Consider the following 16773-nt stretch of genomic DNA (forward strand, 5'->3'; position numbering starts at 1 on the left):
AGTGTCAACTTGGGTGAGCACAGGGGGTGCAAGAGTGACTTAAAGCTCACCTTTGCCTCCTCTGCTCCTAGTGCAGGCAGGTCCCCCTGCTCCATGTCAGAGCAGCACAGGGCTGCAGTAACTGATACCAGGCAGCAAACAGCCAAAAGAAGCTGAAGATCAACTTAAGGCAGGGGTATCCTGACTCTTGCACCATTCCCTCTTAGAAGCTGAGCAGGAAGCGGAAAGAGGCCCAACACTCCTGAGGATCATCTTTAGATTGGAGCTACCCTCCCGGGGCTGATTAATATGGCTTCAGGGCAACATTACACCAATGCCACAGCATAAAGCAGCTTCATCATATTGGAGCATCTGGCCCTCAAGTTCCTGCCTCGTCTCCTAAAACCTTCCTTCAATCTGCTCTGTGGGAGATCTGCCTTTTTCAAGTTCTGCTTTTGCAGTACACGTTGGGGCTATCTGGTGACTTACCTCATCCCTCTTCTCTGTCCCAAAATCGTGGGGAACCCCCAGACTTGGCTAATCAAATTAGCATGAAAGAGCAACAGATAGCTGCCATGCACTGAAAACTTCCCCAGAAGGCACCAGTCTCAGTGTCTCCTTACTGCTGTATGAGTGCATTTCTTGTTAACTCCTTTGCTACAGTTGGCTCTGCCTACAATGATACTTAGCAGCTTATTCATGGAAAAACTAGCTCCAAACATCCCTGCAGAGCTATCTCACAGTATCAAAGAGGATTCTTTATCCCCTCGGAAACCCCACCCAACTCATTGTTTATTTTTTCCTTTTCCGATATGGCTGATGACTCACAAATGCCTGCTGATTCCAAGGAGCTTTAAAGACAAGAAAAAAATATCTGTAGAAATGAACTGCAGTATCTGGAAATGAAATATTTTCCTGATATTATCTCCTTTAAAGCACTGAAACATAGTCAACTGGTTTTAAATTAAACAATAAAGCCAGCATCATGGTCAAGCTTTAAAAATAAAATATGTTAACAGTATTTAACCAGCCTTTCCCCTGCAAGTGACAAGTAGCTTCCAGTAAAGTATTTATAAGCCAGGGACCAAGATTTTTGGTGCCCAATTGAAACATCTTTAAAAAAGTCTGAATTTCTGAAAGTGCTGAGCCCCCCCCCCCCCACTCTGAAAAAGAAGCCGCCTAATAAATCTAGCTAGGCGGGCAAAAATGGAGGTACCCAACAATCAGAAGTCACATTGGAAAAATCTAGGCTCACACTGTTAGGTGTTTTTAGTGGACGTGAAAGATTATTGCTAAATGTCTGCATAGAAGATCGCAGCAAAGGAATGACATTCCCTCGAAGAGTCAGCTAAATGTAAGAGTGATATAAGCCACCAGAAAAGGTGAACTTTGAAGATCTGCTAATGAATATGTTCAGCATCATCTTTTCAAAGAAGATGCTCAGAAGTTTTCTGTGTACATGCAAGGTTTAACAGCCCATTTTCAGATAATGGCAAAAGGAATTTAATCCCCCTCGCCTCCATATTTTAATACATTTAAAGAGCATCAAATCCAATATTAGCCAGAAAAATCAAAAGGTTGAATAGCCGAAGTGTTGCCCTTAATAATTCCAGCCTAAACAAACATGTAGCATAATAGTTCACTTTAGAAATGGAGTGTTCCTTCTCTTTGCTTTTCCCAGCTTTTGTGTGCGTCACAACCAGATTATGAAAAACACATTTGTGATATTGTCTCCAATTCACAAAACGAGAGCGTCTTGTGGCAGTGTGTCCCGTCAGGCTCAAACACTATGGGGATAGGTGTCCTGGAAACTGGAATATCTGGTACAAAGACAAATTTCACAAAACTGATTAAGCTGCCACTTGTAAGTCAAAGAAATCTTAGTTCCCATGACAATGGTCCCTGAATAAATGCATGTGTAAAGAAGCAATCTTGGGTAACTGGGGGTTCAGATGCTTGCCTGGACTATATACAGATTAAGCCTACAAATTTGTTAAAAAAAACCCTATAAAGCTCCATTAAACAGAGTGCAGACATTAATGTCCATGGTAATCCTCTTCTCTACGACATGCTAGTGGAGTGAATACACAGAGAGGGAATGGCAATATCTTGGTTCACTCATTAGGGATGATTTTATGTAACTGTCTTGTGACTGCATTTGATGCTGTCACTCACGAGTTAAACATATTCATTGCATACAAGTGAAACTCTCTCCCTCCTGCACAGTTCCCTGGTGTATGTTAATACGTTAAGATGCCTCTGGCCACAGAGTTCTCAGTCATCAGTATGTCGAGTGTGGAAATCTTATGTATTAAAAAAAAAAAAAAAAAGGGGGGGGGGGGTTCTGACTGTTCTGTGAAGCCCACTGTGAAGTACTCTGCAACTGATGCCCTGGGTTCATGGTATCATTTACACTGCACTGGGGTCCACGTTTTACTACAATTTTAATGTTCACTCAGGGTTGAGTTAACAGTACCCTCCCCATCTGGGGCTGACTCCGACTGCCACTTAGTGCAGCACGGCGTGCCCTTCTCCTTCTGACTTCTCACCTTTGGTGCTGTGAACTTCACATGAGCTGCCAATCCCAGGTTCTACTGCTTTTCCTCATTTTTAACCCCCCATTGGGGCCCACCTTGAGGGCGCTTCACCCTCCATGGCTGCAAACCTGGGCTCTGTCAGCCAGGAAATGCTCAGTAGAGGCTAAAGAGCTCAGTATTGCTGGAGAGCAGGCAGAGCCTGGATGCCGTGCAAGGTACGCCTGTTTGCACAGGGGTGTTTTCCAGTTGAACCTGTCACAAACTGCCCTGACAACACCCTTGTGCTGGGACTTGGCCACAGTAAAATAGCAGCTTAAGAGAGGAGGACGATGCGTCTGTTTGGTAGGGCACCAAGATACTACAATACAGCTGATCAACATATGTAAAGCAAATTAATTTTTAGCAGAGCAAACAACACGACTAGAAATATGCTGGGAAATACGCAAACGCCAGTATTCCGAAGATGGCATCTTAAGTAGTTACATACCCACTTGGATAAAGCTCATTTTGGGTGAAATCCCTCCATTTATACCCTCCACTTCTGGCTGAAGTGCTGTGCAGGAGCCATTTACACTGAGATGAATCTCACTTTTTGGTACTTTGGAGAGACTAAAGAAGGGCATTTCATTACAGTGAACGGAATACAGCTGTTGTACCCAAGATCAAGACTCCAGAAGCATCCTAAACCTAGATGATCAAGATGTGTACAATGGTCTGAATGCTGTATTAGTGATATTTCTATGGGGGTGGTGAAGTTAGAATATACAAAGGACAAAAGTGATTCACTATTGCCTAGCAATGGAACAGCTAGTACTTACCTCATTAACATTGATTTTAGACTTTGCAGACGATTCTAGAAAGGCACAGTTACACCATTGTCTTGCTAAGTTCTGACCCTGTTCTTTGCCAACTACGCGTTCATCTTCCAGGTCACATTTATTGCCAACCAGAATCATTGGAACCTGTGTGGAGAGACCAAGGAGAAGCATATGAGCAAACACTGTTCCAACAAACACACACTGCATATAACCTGGACTGGCCCAGAAAAGCCATCAGGGACAAAGGTTATTTCTTCAAAAATCATTGTCTCTGTTTGACAGGGCTACATTTCATAAGCACAAGAAAAATGATATAAGCTGGAGTATACAGTCCACAGAGTTAGAGCTACATTGAACTCACAGACTAGACTACAGTTCAGGGACCTGCGGGAAAGGGGCTGAAGGAAAACTGTGGCATGCAGCCACCATGACCAAGTTTCACTGACAATTAATCACACCATCTAACAAATGGAAATACTGCAGTTTAGGAGGTTACATTATACAAGGTTTATTTTGAGGTCATCCACTAACATCATGCTAGTCAAAAACATAATGTATTGTTGAGATGCTTTCAAGCGACAAGAGGTTAAACTGCATGCCATCTTAACTTATGTTAGACAACAGGGTATACAGCATATTTCCAGAGATATATGCTGAATGTTGTCAGCCCTAGTGACCCGGCAGTCTGTTGTCAAGCCACAGAAAATAAATGGGGCCACCTTTGAAAAACACTGCCTTGATCTGGAATGAAAGGGACTAGATGCATGCACCTAGGAAAAGATTTCTATGGCCTTCCACATGTGCGGTCTCTTTTCCCATTAGGAGTGCAGGACCATGCTGCATTAACAGTTCTATGCACACAAAAGGGAAAGCCTCCTGCAATAACAAACATACTGGACAATTTCATGTTCATATTATAGAAGTAATTTAGCAAAAATTGCAACTAATTGTTTGTAACAGACTCATAAGAATCTTGATTAGTAGGACTGGATGAAATGCCATTTCTTCATTTAATTACATTCATCTTGTTTTAACGTCAAAAACTGCTTACTGCCTTTGTCATATGAGTAACCCGCACCGCTGTATCCTAGGCCCACTGTAGTTAAGCTCTGCTCAGGAGGTTCAATGAGTAGAAACAGCTGTAGATATGGCACAAAATGAGGGCAAACTATCTGTTAAATAGTCTGATGAAGGAGCTACCAACTGCTGGCTGTTTGAGGAGCCACCTGCCCCTCAGGAGGGAAGACGTGCCTAAGGGAGCCCAGGGTCCCTGCTACATTTCCTGGGGAGTGTTACAGGAACAGGAGTGCCTTCAGAAAGTGACCTTGGCTACAACACACACTTGTTACTGATTTATTTGCATTAGACAGAACAGAATGGAGTAGTCTTTACACACATCCAAAGAGCTGGGACAGTTTTTCAACAAACATGAAAGCAAACAATGGATGGAAATGAAGGGTTTTCTTGCACACTGGGAGAGGGCCAGTAAAATTCTTTTCTACTGTAAGTTCTTCAGGGCAGGGACTGTATTTATCTTATATACTGTACAGAGCCAAGCATGTTGTCAACATTCAATAAATCAAACATTTCCCTTTCTAAGAATATATTCCCCAAAGCTTCCATGGCAAACAATCAGATGATAGTTTTGACTGTTTGTTTGTTTCTACAGTTTTGACTGAACTAATTCTGAGTGTTTTTGATGGTTATCAGATTGTCACATAGTATTGGATTGTGACAATCTGATAACCACTAAAAACACTCAGAATTAGTTGAGTCAAAAAATGGGAACATTTTTTCCAGCAGGCTTTAGCAGTAAGACACCTTTGAGGTGGTAACAACATGTGAATTTCAGAAGACTTTTCCTGTTTCCCCTCAGCCTTGTGTTCTATTGATGGATATCCCTGCATACCACCAGGGAAGAACACATTTAAAATGACAGGGAGGAAAGCCAAAAAAGAGTTGGTAGGACTTCATATTTAAAGCGTAAAAGAATGTTAAAGAAAAGAGCTCTCACAACTCTACAATGTCTAATCTGTTTTACATCTCCTGTAAATGAACTCTGCAAGCAACTACAATATAGTACAGAAAGTCCTGGGTTGCATACCATTCATATAAATCCCAGTTCCTGAAATACTGAAATGGAGTTAAGGTAAGAAATCTCCAGCTCCTTGAGCATTTTTAAGCACACAGGTAACATCAAGATCTGCACTACATTCCACTTCTGTATTTTACTTACATGCACAATGCATATACCACTGTTTCCCCATAGCACTGTAAGAGACAAAATTACAGAACTGCTGATAGTGGGTGTGCATGCCATTCCCTTTCTGCACACAAAACTGAGCCACAAAACCTGTACTTTCTGGATGGAAAATAAGTTGCTATACGTTTCCTTCAATAATGTATATAAGCACTATAAAATTTCAAATTACTTTTATTATTTAGACTTAATTTTGCACAGAAATGTTCTTAAGCTGAGTCTTAGTCAACTACATTTAAGACTCATTTAAACCTCAAAACAATATGGTTTCAAAAGAGATCAGACAACATTTTATTTTTGGGAACTACATTTTGCTTATTACAGCAAAACCTGAAGTCATGAAACAGAAGCTGCAGGCAAAACAAAATCTCTGTTTCAGATCAAACCATTCTACGCTACACAAAATATAGATATTCACAATTACATATGCTTAATTAGAATCTCTCTCATTTTGTATGAGACCAGAAGAAAATATCCATTTTCCCAGACATGGACACTGATGTAGAAATGTAAATATCTGAACACATTCAAAACTAACCAAAGAATGTTAAAAAGCGGTACAGCAGAAAAACGGAACACGTAAATGAGGTATACATTTGTCTAGATATGGGAAATACGAGACACATGGTTGTTTTAAATGGCAAGAGTTAACTAACTGCTCCATACCAATGAGATTTCTAGACTTATTGCAATAAACTGAATTTGATTAAGTTTGGTTTTGATCATTTTGAAATTCAAACAAGACAGCAATTTATACTTTTCTTGCACATAAATCATTTAACAGTTAAAATGCTGAAATTTTAAGAGACTCATTCTGCTAGCACTAAACACAAGGTAATCTCTAAGCCTTGTACTCATGAGAAAAAGAATATAGAGGAAAAAAATCTTGTTGGAAATTTTAATCCATGAACTAACATCCAACTAATTAAAATCAATAAGTAAGTTTTAATTATCATGAAGCAGAATTAAAGTAACCGTGTCCACTGTTTGATTAATTTGACCAACCTATGCTACAAATGCCACGGCAAGCAGTGTAGCTGGTTGAACAGCTCAGTGCATTGACCTAAATGCTAATAAAAGAATCATGCTACCAGCAAGCATAATCTCCACGTAATGAAGCTTAGTTTTATTTAAATAAAAAGTTTACCAAGTTAAACCAGAGAGGGGATCAAAATCATTTAAAAAGCAAGGTAGCCAAGGTTAAGGAACAATGAAGATTTACTGGTAAATACAAAAGTTAAGAGACTACCCTCAGTTTCAAAACACATTTAGCACCACGGTAAGTTTACCCTTCAGAACAACCTACTGGATTGTTCAAACAGCTTTTTCATGAATGGCTATTTAAATACAATGCCTATGGCTTACTTATGATCTGGCCTAAATATGTGCAACAACTCCAGCTCTGTTTACTGATCCTCAGCATTACTCTTAACTGGATGAGTGTAAGAAGATAAGGTAACAACATGTAAATGAGAAGCTACCTCTAGCATCCCAGCTCAGCTTCAAGGACCATATAAATGACCGAAGCAATCCAACTTCAAAGAAAACAGTTACTTTTGTTGTCAGTGGTTAAAATCTTTTTCACGCCCCTCAAGATAAATCCTTGAAAAGATTACTAACTGTATTAATCAGAGTTTAATTTCAGCTTCCTGTCATCTAAACATAAAATGATGAGGGTCACAAAACTCTACAATTCACCCCAACACTGTCCTGTAAAACATCTGCAACTTCAACTCCATCAGAAGTTTTAGAAATATAGACATCATGAAACACAGAACCATGCAACAGAACTAAAGCCTCTAATGACAGGAACAGCTCCATCCACAGGGTCCAGAGGCACAGCATTATTCCATATTATCTCCTCCTATGATGTACAGGCTGATCAGTACTTTGCCAGCGAAAGGATTCAGTGTACGTTCTTTTTTAAATCATTCTTCACTTTTTTTTAAAGTGTTCTAAAAATTACCTAACCAATAATTAATTTCCATCATTAGCTGAAAATTTTTCAAAAACTAAAAATAAAATTATTTATTCCACAGCTGTTAGACCCTCTTGGGACTATAAGGTTTTTGGAAACAAGGACTCTTGTAATAGAATAGTGGGAGGGACAAAGAAAACTGTCCTGAGTTTATAAGTCTCAGGAGTTTTAAAAGCTATATATAAAAGTAGACCCTTAACACACACACTTGTAATTCAGACTCTGAATATGCATGTTCTCCCTGAGGCCAAAATTCCCACATCTGGGTGCCTAAAGTTAGGATCATAAACCCAGCCATCTAAATACAAGTTGCCAGATTTTCGTAAGTGATGAGCACCCACGTATCCCACTGTAATCAATGGGAGATGCAGGCTCTGAGCATATCTGAAGTCAGGCCACATGAATATGTAGGTGCCTAAATATGGACTTAGACCAGTATGAAAGTTTTACTCCCAAGTCCCTCCTCCCAGGGCTACCATACACGTTTTCAAGTTTTCTGTCTAAAACCACTGTAACTAAAAACAGTACTGTGTTCAGGAAACAGCCCAAGACATCCTGCTCTATTCAACCTTAGCAACGAGCTTTCAAGATGAGCCAGCAGGATAAATATACAATTGAAAAAGTAGCTATTGACAAACTGCCAGTCAAGTTTAAATGATATGCTGTTCCTGCAATAATCACAAGTTGATGGCCTTAATGCTCAAAACCAACACTGACAGGTTCTGAAATACAGCAATGTTTTTTTGTTCATTGTAGAGTAAGCAGCAATGGAAACTGAACAGAAGCAACACAATCTCACCTAGGCCTAAAAAGGATTTATGAAAGTTGCTTCCCAGAGGGCCTTAAAGACTAAAATCCTCTCCTTCAGGACACAGATAGAAACACAGAATTCTCCAGGGAACTGAAAATGGGATACAAAGCCTTTACCTACTGGTCAGTAGTGATTTAAAGTAGTTACCCATTTGCCAGCTGTTTGGTGGCCAATGTGAAAACGACTTCTTGGTGGGCGGGTATACACATCAGAAACACTACCACAGATGAAATCCTTCTTGGCAGTCTCAGCAGAGACCACAGACCAAAAGGCCATGGAAACTGGGTCACCTCCTCAACCCTAGATGCATGCAGATCACATGCCTTGGACATTCATTTCTACAAGGTAAAGATCACAATGAAAGCACAAATGTGGTTGGTACAGGCAGCTTGTTAGAGACTTACAAATATTAACTGTTCAGGTTTGAATTCTGCAATACAGTTTGCTTATGCAAACAGAAACCAAGCTACTACTCAGCGTCTAGAATCAAGACTTCTTGATCAGCAAGTGCAAAATGAATTTTTATTCCCCAGACCAGCTACTACATAAAATTATCGCTTAAAAGGTTACAATAGGTGCACGACAAATCTCCACTGACCCTAAAACCACTCAGTTGATATTAATGCAAAGTAAAAAAGTATTTTCAATCTCCAGTGAGGACTGGGAAAATTTTCGTGCAGAAAGAAAACGGACTTTGACTCAGTTTATTAAGACAGGAAATTGAACATGTTTTCAAAATAAAGTTTTTTAAAAAGTAGTCACTGGCCCACATGTGACTATAAGCTCTTTGGGACAAACTGTTTATCTGTATTCTGTATTGTTAGAGCCAAACAAAAACCATCCAACACACACTGAAATATGCGAATCCTTGGTCTTGGTCATGTCTCAAGCGAACTCATGGGGCGAAGGGGGAGAGGAGAAGGGGAAGGGAACAGAACAGTATTCACTAGAGCAGGGGTAGGCAACCTATGGCACATGTGTCAAAGGCAGCGTGCGAGCTGATTTTCACTGGCACTCACACTGCCCGGGTCCTGGCCAGAAGTCCGGGGGGAGGCTCTGCATTTTAATTTAATTTTAAATGCCGCTTCTTAAACATTTTAAAAACCTTATTTACTTTACATACAACAATAGTTTAGTTATATATTACAGACTTATAGAAAGAGACCTTCTAAAAACATTAAAATGTATTACTGGCATGCGAAACCTTAAATTAGAGGGAATAAATGAAGACTCGGCACACCCCTTCTGAAAGGCTGCCGACCCCTGCACTAGAGTAACAGATCATACAAAACACATCTCTGCCTTGTGCAATATGACCTAAGGCTATGTAACTAAGCACACTTCTCAATGCTGCCATTATTATCCATACAGCTGGAATAAAGGTAAGAAGCTTGGCTAACAACACTTCTTCCCTCCCACATACTCAAGCTCTTATTTCAGTGCTGGTTGCCTCATCTTTAGGCCATACAAAAACATACGTAGAGTTAAAAGAAAGCTTGGCAACACGCTTTAACCAATTTTATCCATCACTAAGTTTGTAACCCACTGCAAAAATTCGATTAATCTTTTTGGTGACTAGGCTGAACACGTCTTTTCCACTTATAGCCCAGGTACAACACATTCAGGATGATTCTTCACATGTAAGCTTCCTCCTCACTCAATTAGAGGAAAAGAAACTGAAGTACAGTAAAATTTGTTTAATTTTTTAAAACAATAATATTCTGATATAACTCATCTAGAAAAAAGAAAATGCCTATACTGGGAAAGACTATCAAAGTTAAAAACCAACTAAGGACAGATTTCCAAAAAAGTTCCGCAACCAGCATTTCCCATTGTTCTCACCAGAGCCACCTGGATGCTGAGCATGTCTGAAAATCTGGCCAAGTTGTTTGTATGCCCAATGGGAGAAGAGCTCTTTTGAAAAAAAATCTATCCCTAATTTTGGATGCTGAGCTCTTGAAAATCAGCTCAATAAAGTTAATGTAAAAAAAAAAGTTTTTCTAAAACATCTAGCACAAGCTTACTACACAGTAAAAAACATTCCTAGGCAACAGGAGTCTTCAGTCATCCATCAGCTTGCTCAAAAAAGCCAAATACCGGCTTGTTTACTTACGGAAAGATTTCAATAGCTCACAAAACAAAAAGTCCTTTACTTACATCTTCAGTGTCCTTAACCCGTAAAATCTGTTCCCTCAGGTCCTGTAAGTCATTAAACGTGGACTGTGCTGTAATAGAATATACTAGTGCAAACCCTTGACCGTTCTTCATATAGAGATCCCTCATTGCTGTAAATTGCTCCTGTAATCAAATATTTTAAAAGGTAATTAATTAGCTATTAATATATATAACAAACATTTCAAAAGGAATCCTTTTATTCTAATAGAGATAAGAATGTAGTAGCTAACATTACATTTACATTTTTACCCCTTACAGAAATTCAGTGAAGCCTATGAATTTAATGAAAACATTAACTCAATTCCTTCCCTTCTTCCTCGCCCCTCCCTCAGGAGGAAAAAAAACCCTGTTAGAACAGACAAAAATAGCAGAAAAAAAGGCAGAGGATGCTATAGAATTAAATCTGGTAAATATCTTGCAGATAAATATGGACTAATGTACATCTAAAGCATACTACTGTTAATATTTGGTTAATATTTGAAATACCAGTGCAAATGTGTTATTTCGCTGCCAGAGATGTGACAGTCTGCAAATATGTCCCTGCTCTAGTACTGTGCAGAGACTGCCTAGGTGCCCACACACTTGTGGCTTTTTTTGTGAACACCAATGTGTAGAAGAAAGGGTGAGCTCACATTTAAGCACATGTAACTGTACAGCAGTTATTTGCTGCAAGGAAATGGCTTGAAGGTTCAATGTGATGAAATATAAGGGTATGCAAGAATGGGCTGGAAAATCCAGGGACTGACCCAAGAGCTATCTTTTGTACAAGTCAGTGAAACAACCTTCACTAGAAATTTTAACCGTACTTTGATTTCTATCTGCCTGTGCTACTTTCAACATCATGGTATCCAAGTGCTTCCCAAAACAAACAGCAATTGTGTTTTAAAACTCTTTTAAGAAGCAGATCCTCCTCCCATAGTGTTCTCAACCACTGGAGTCTGTTTGTTTAGTGACCCCCTCCCACAGGATGATAAAAAGGCTTGGTAGGCTTTCAGGAAGCTCGCTTAGTGGATGCTAGGAGGAGGGGGATGACAGGGCTTCCCCCAGCACAGAACAGCTGGGCAGCACAGAGAAGCAGCAAGAGGGGCAGTTGATCTGGGCAGGAAGGGATTCCCACAGGAGGCACAAGGCCCTTACATGCTCCAGTCACATGGGCTATGGGGGTGGAAGGACATCCTCAGCTGCTGCGAAGGAGAAGCCTCTCTTCAAATTTGCGCTCTGGACAGGCTGCTGTTTCATCGTGCCCTCCTAACATAGAAAGCAGCTGAAGGAGAAGAATGTCCCTTCCAGCACTATCTGAGGAAGAGCCACAGCATGGAAGGCCCTGTTTGTTGGAGGAGGGTGCTTTAAGAAAGGAGGAAGCAGGCCCAAGTGCAGCGGCTTGACAGGGAACTTTCTTTGTTTGAAAAAAATAAATACATCATAGTTTCAATGATTCAGGACCTTCAAGTCGTGTCCATTGTTAGCTTATGGAACGGTGTGGTTTTATGATGGTCATCCCATACCCACCTTTGTCCTCTTATAGCTTGTTACCATCCCTCATGTCTCTGACTGCCAGCTCTTTGGGGCAGGGACCATATCTTTTGTATGTGTTTGTACAATGCTCAGCACATTGTGAACTCTGGGCAACATCACAATACAGTACATTACGAATGATCATCCCTAAATTCTAGCATCATGTTATAAAGATACCAGTTTATTCCTATGCAGAGTTGATAAGGTGTTTAGAATTTGGAGGAACACTAATCCATTCATATCCCATCTGTGAGAGAAATTCATGCTAGGTAACATCTACAATCACTGAAGAGACAAGGTGGGTGAGGTAATAGCTTTAGTTGGACCAACTTGAAACAACCTTTCAAGCTACACAGAACTCTTCTTCCAGTCTGGGAAAGGTAATAGGAGTTTTCACAGCTACATACAAGATCGAACAGATAGTTTAGTGTAAAAGTAGTTAGCACATATTATAAGAGACCATTCAAGGTGCAGTGGCCCATTAACATCCCTATAATCATAGGACAAAAAAGGTTTCAGAGTCGCAGCCGTGTTAGTCTGTAACCAATTCATTAGAGCATAAGCTTTCATGAGCTACAGCTCACTGCATCCACTGCATGCCTCCGATGAAGTGAGCTGTAGCTCACCAAAGCTTATGCTCAAATAAATTTGTTAGTCTCTAAGATGCCACAAGTACTCCTTTTCTTTTTTCGAGAACACAGTGATTGTGTGCAGTTTTCCTGGGTTTGGCTGTGTTCAGGTGACAGATTCACCACACTGGCTTTTGGGTTACTTAACAAAACACTGCAGTTTAGTGCAGCTGCAGTCAATCTAACATTTTCTTTTTGACAGGATGGGGCTATTTCACTGACAAATCCTTTTAAAATGCAACTTCATTTTTAACTTTAAAAATTCTATATTTTAGATTTTTCTTACTGTCCCTGCTGTGTCGAGGATTTCAAGCATACACTGTTGGCAGTCTACTTCCACTTGCTGGAAAAAAAGGAAGAAACAAACAACAGTAAGAAAAAAAATGTAATATGCTCAAAAGTGTGCAAGTGAGAGACACAGAATTACAACCAAAGAGCCCTTTAACTTACGTTTTCCTTCATCCGTCCTCAAACCCACAAAAAAACAAACCTGTTAAATTTTCCAAGTGTTCCACTTACTAAAAATAATTTCAGATTAAAGAGGGTAATTCCAGAAAAAGCAACTCTTGAATACGAAGGTTTTAACAATTTTTTCGCTTTATTGTCATGCACAAAAAGCACCACTTCGTTTCGTTTTCTGGTTTGGAGCCTTTAATTGTGACAATAATTATTCTTATCTCTAAAAAATGGGGATCTTTACATCAATCTGAGTGGAGAATGCAGCTCTAAGGATAGAATTACATCAAGCCACTGTATCAAGGATTCGAACAAGAGCTTCTGCTTTGTAATTGCAAGCTCATTTCCAAAAAGGCAGTGAAAAATGTCATATGCCTTCAAAGTAAGCAACATTCATTTAAACTAAACAGTGAAGTGGTCTGTTTTTTTAAAAAACAATGACTATACTTCAGTACTTAAATCTGTGATATTTGTGTTATTTTCTTTACTTACAGTAGGAAACATTGCAAACGCCATGGCATGATAAATTCAGATTCATTTATTTTTAAATGGCAATCAGTGTTATGTCAGCGTACCATGAACTAAGACTCCATGACATTAAGGGTATGGCTACACTGTGATAAAAAAATCCTGTCGCACCAAGTTTTAGAGCCCGGACTGCGGGGCTAAAAATTGCAGTCTAGACATTCAGACCTGGACCTGAGCCCGGGCACCCTCCCCCTTCGCGGGGTCTCAATGCCCAGGCTCCAGTCCAAGCCTGAACGTCTACACAGCAATTGTATAGCCCAGCAACCTGAGCCAGAGACAGCTGACCCGGGCCAGCCGCTATCACGCTACAGGTCTTATAATTGCACATACCTTAAGGCCCTGATTCTGCAAAGTGCTCTATACAGGCACAGAGAACCAGCTGCATGGATCAGTTTGCAGGACTGGAGGCTAACAAGCCAACCTCACTACACTAACACAGATCCAAACTCACAACCCTTACGCAGACAACATTCGCAGGACATGGAGAAGTTTTGCCTGAACTTGAAAAGAAAAAGAAAGATGAAGTATCAGGCCCTAAAAGGGTTGATAGAAAATAGCATAATTTTATACTGTACCTTTCTGTATGAATCTTCTATTGTGGGGTCATATTTTTCAACAAAAATTCCCTGAACAAATTGTACAGTCTGAAAAAAAGGGAAAACAGTTAAAGAATAAACTCCGATATGGCCTACTGACCTTCAAGTAGCAGCTCTTCTAAAACAGAATAGTGTAAATTCTGCATCACATCAGTATTGCCAACCCAAGCATTCAAAGTCATGAGACAGGACAAAAATTTAAATCTAATAAAATTTGGGGTTTTTGGTTGTTTGTTTTAGTTTTGAAGTCTTCAGTGTGTACGGTCATAGTTTTAAGAATTTCTCAGCAACTACGAGGGCTAGAAACTTAGTTATTTTTTAAAGTGACAGCTGAGTGTCTCACAAAATCTCACAAAGGAACTGGGCCTTCAGAAAAACCACCAAATATTGAGAGAGACAATAAAATCTGGAAAGGTGTCACCACTGTGAAAGCCTCTGTATTTGAGGTCTAAGTTTCATTTAGAGCATCTCAGTCTTATTAAAATGCAGTAACTTAGACTGTAAGCTCTTTAGGGCAGGGATAGGGGTGTTTTGTTCTGTATTTGCGCAGCACGTAGCACTGGGGTCCAGGGCATGATTAAGACTCTCCAAGGTGCTAAGATAATACAAATAAATAAAATATTAATACTGACAAAGATATACAGCAAGATTTCAGAATGACAGATTTAAAAACTATCTTTAAATTATTCACCTCTTAGTAATTGTAATTGTTTTTATAACAATCAAAAAATGAATAAAAACCAACTAGAACAGTGCACCATACATTCAACCACCACAATTTATATTAAAACAGAAAAAAGAAGATACCACTCATTTCAAAACTGAAGTTCTTTCCCCTCCTATGCACGCACTCAGAGTGAAACTAGAATGGGAAGCTTTTGACATGGCTGGTGTCTGGATATCCAGTATTTATCTTAAATTTGTAAAGGATCCTGTATTTTAACTCCGTTCTTTTAGGGCTTTTGGATGGAAACTCATGTTTTTCCACCAACCATGCTATGGTTTTCTACTTTTGCCTTGTGAGATAGATGAAATTCGCTTTCACCTATCCCAGGGCTTCGCAAATGTCTTTCATAGTATGGATCAAATCTGAATAGAAAGGCATGTGCTTTAGATATTTCCTCTCCCATTTGTGATTGCAAAGCATCCCTGTAACAGCAGCAGCATTTGCTTACATAGAAGAGTGAGGTTTTTAGCTTCTTTTAATGTGATTTAATAGCGGGAAATGAGGAAAACGTAGCACCAAGTGCGACCAGCCAGATCTCTGCAGGTCACAATTTGAGAAATTCGGAACTGCTCTATTTTCAGGGTGGCAGATTTTTTGTTTTAACCAGATACTGCTACATAATCTACTAGATAAACTTGGGTCTGTGAACCAGGAACTACTAAATTCTAATGCTAATCTGTCCCTGACTTGCTACATAAATATAGGTATAGCAACCTCTGTGCCACACACACACACACAAATAAATAAATAGCAGGGCTCAAACATGCTTTTGCTCCTAAATAGATGGTTTCAGATTTTGAAAGAGTAGCACACAGCCAGGAATCTGCAAAAGGCATCACTATATTCTGGAGAGTACAAAATGCCCACTGGTTTCTTTTAAACTAGCAAGAAAACAATTTTCTAGCCTTCATGCTAGAGATTTCCTGCAGATGGGAGGCATGTGGCCTCACTCAAAATCTCAACTCATTCTGTAGTCTAGAACAGTGCTTTTCAATCTGTGGTCCCCAGACCTCTGTGGGGCCGCAGACTATGTCTAATACTTCCAAAGAGGTACATTATGCGCCTCCATTCAAAAATTTTAAAAGGTTGAAAACCACTGGTCTAGAAAGACAAAGTCTCTTCTTCTTTACCATTTCCCTATCACACTGTATGGTGGTTATCTCAAAGGTCTCTTCAGATAGAAGATCCCAGAAATACCACTTTAAATGAGATCATCGGTAATGCAATCAGCCATGGTGTTATATAAGGCAACAGGAGCCCTACCACAACAGACAGAACTCCTTAAGATTGTGGTGATTATATCCAGAGACTTCAGAATGGTTACTACCAAAAAGGGTACAAAGACTTTGTTTTGGTTAAGAGGCTAACACTGGAAAATATGATTCAGTCATGACTCAAAAAAAACAACTGTATCTCATTGGTATACTGTTAATAGTTTCCCCAGGTTTGTAAGTTAGTCTTCACACAAAGGTGCTAGAACCTGGCAGACCACTCTGAACAGCTTCCCCTTCTAACGTAATATCCCAACACAACTCATTTTGTAATCAATGTATGGTGTACCTAATAGAAGAAAGTTATTAACTGAATCCACAGGGCCTTGTTTTCAGAAGAAACTATTCAACCGCAGCTCCAACCAAACACTATGGGAGCTGCAGGGATCAACACTTCTGAAAATAAAGTTCCTTATTTCCACCAGGTACAAGACTGCCCATTACACTGAAACATCACTGTATTCACATTTAACTACACTGTGGCTCTATTTGT

The 16773-nt window shown here is 39.7% G+C and overlaps 1 protein-coding gene across 6 annotated transcripts in view; it reads right to left on the bottom strand.

The window, feature by feature from the left end:
* RAP1A (RAP1A, member of RAS oncogene family) overlaps positions 1-16773 on the bottom strand; it is a 69338-nt gene that overhangs the window by 4459 nt on the left and 48106 nt on the right. For all 6 annotated transcript variants that reach the window (XM_073319906.1, XM_073319903.1, XM_073319905.1 and 3 more), the window contains 4 exons: positions 14262-14330; positions 12989-13045; positions 10541-10681; positions 3335-3478 (listed from right to left, as the gene is read on the bottom strand). In XM_073319906.1, the coding sequence (XP_073176007.1) occupies positions 3335-3478; positions 10541-10681; positions 12989-13045; positions 14262-14330 (411 nt within the window). The remainder of the gene's footprint in view (positions 1-3334; positions 3479-10540; positions 10682-12988; positions 13046-14261; positions 14331-16773) is intronic.

Source organism: Lepidochelys kempii, chromosome 21 (assembly GCF_965140265.1).
Source record: "Lepidochelys kempii isolate rLepKem1 chromosome 21, rLepKem1.hap2, whole genome shotgun sequence".
Lineage (NCBI taxonomy): Eukaryota > Metazoa > Chordata > Testudines > Cheloniidae > Lepidochelys > Lepidochelys kempii.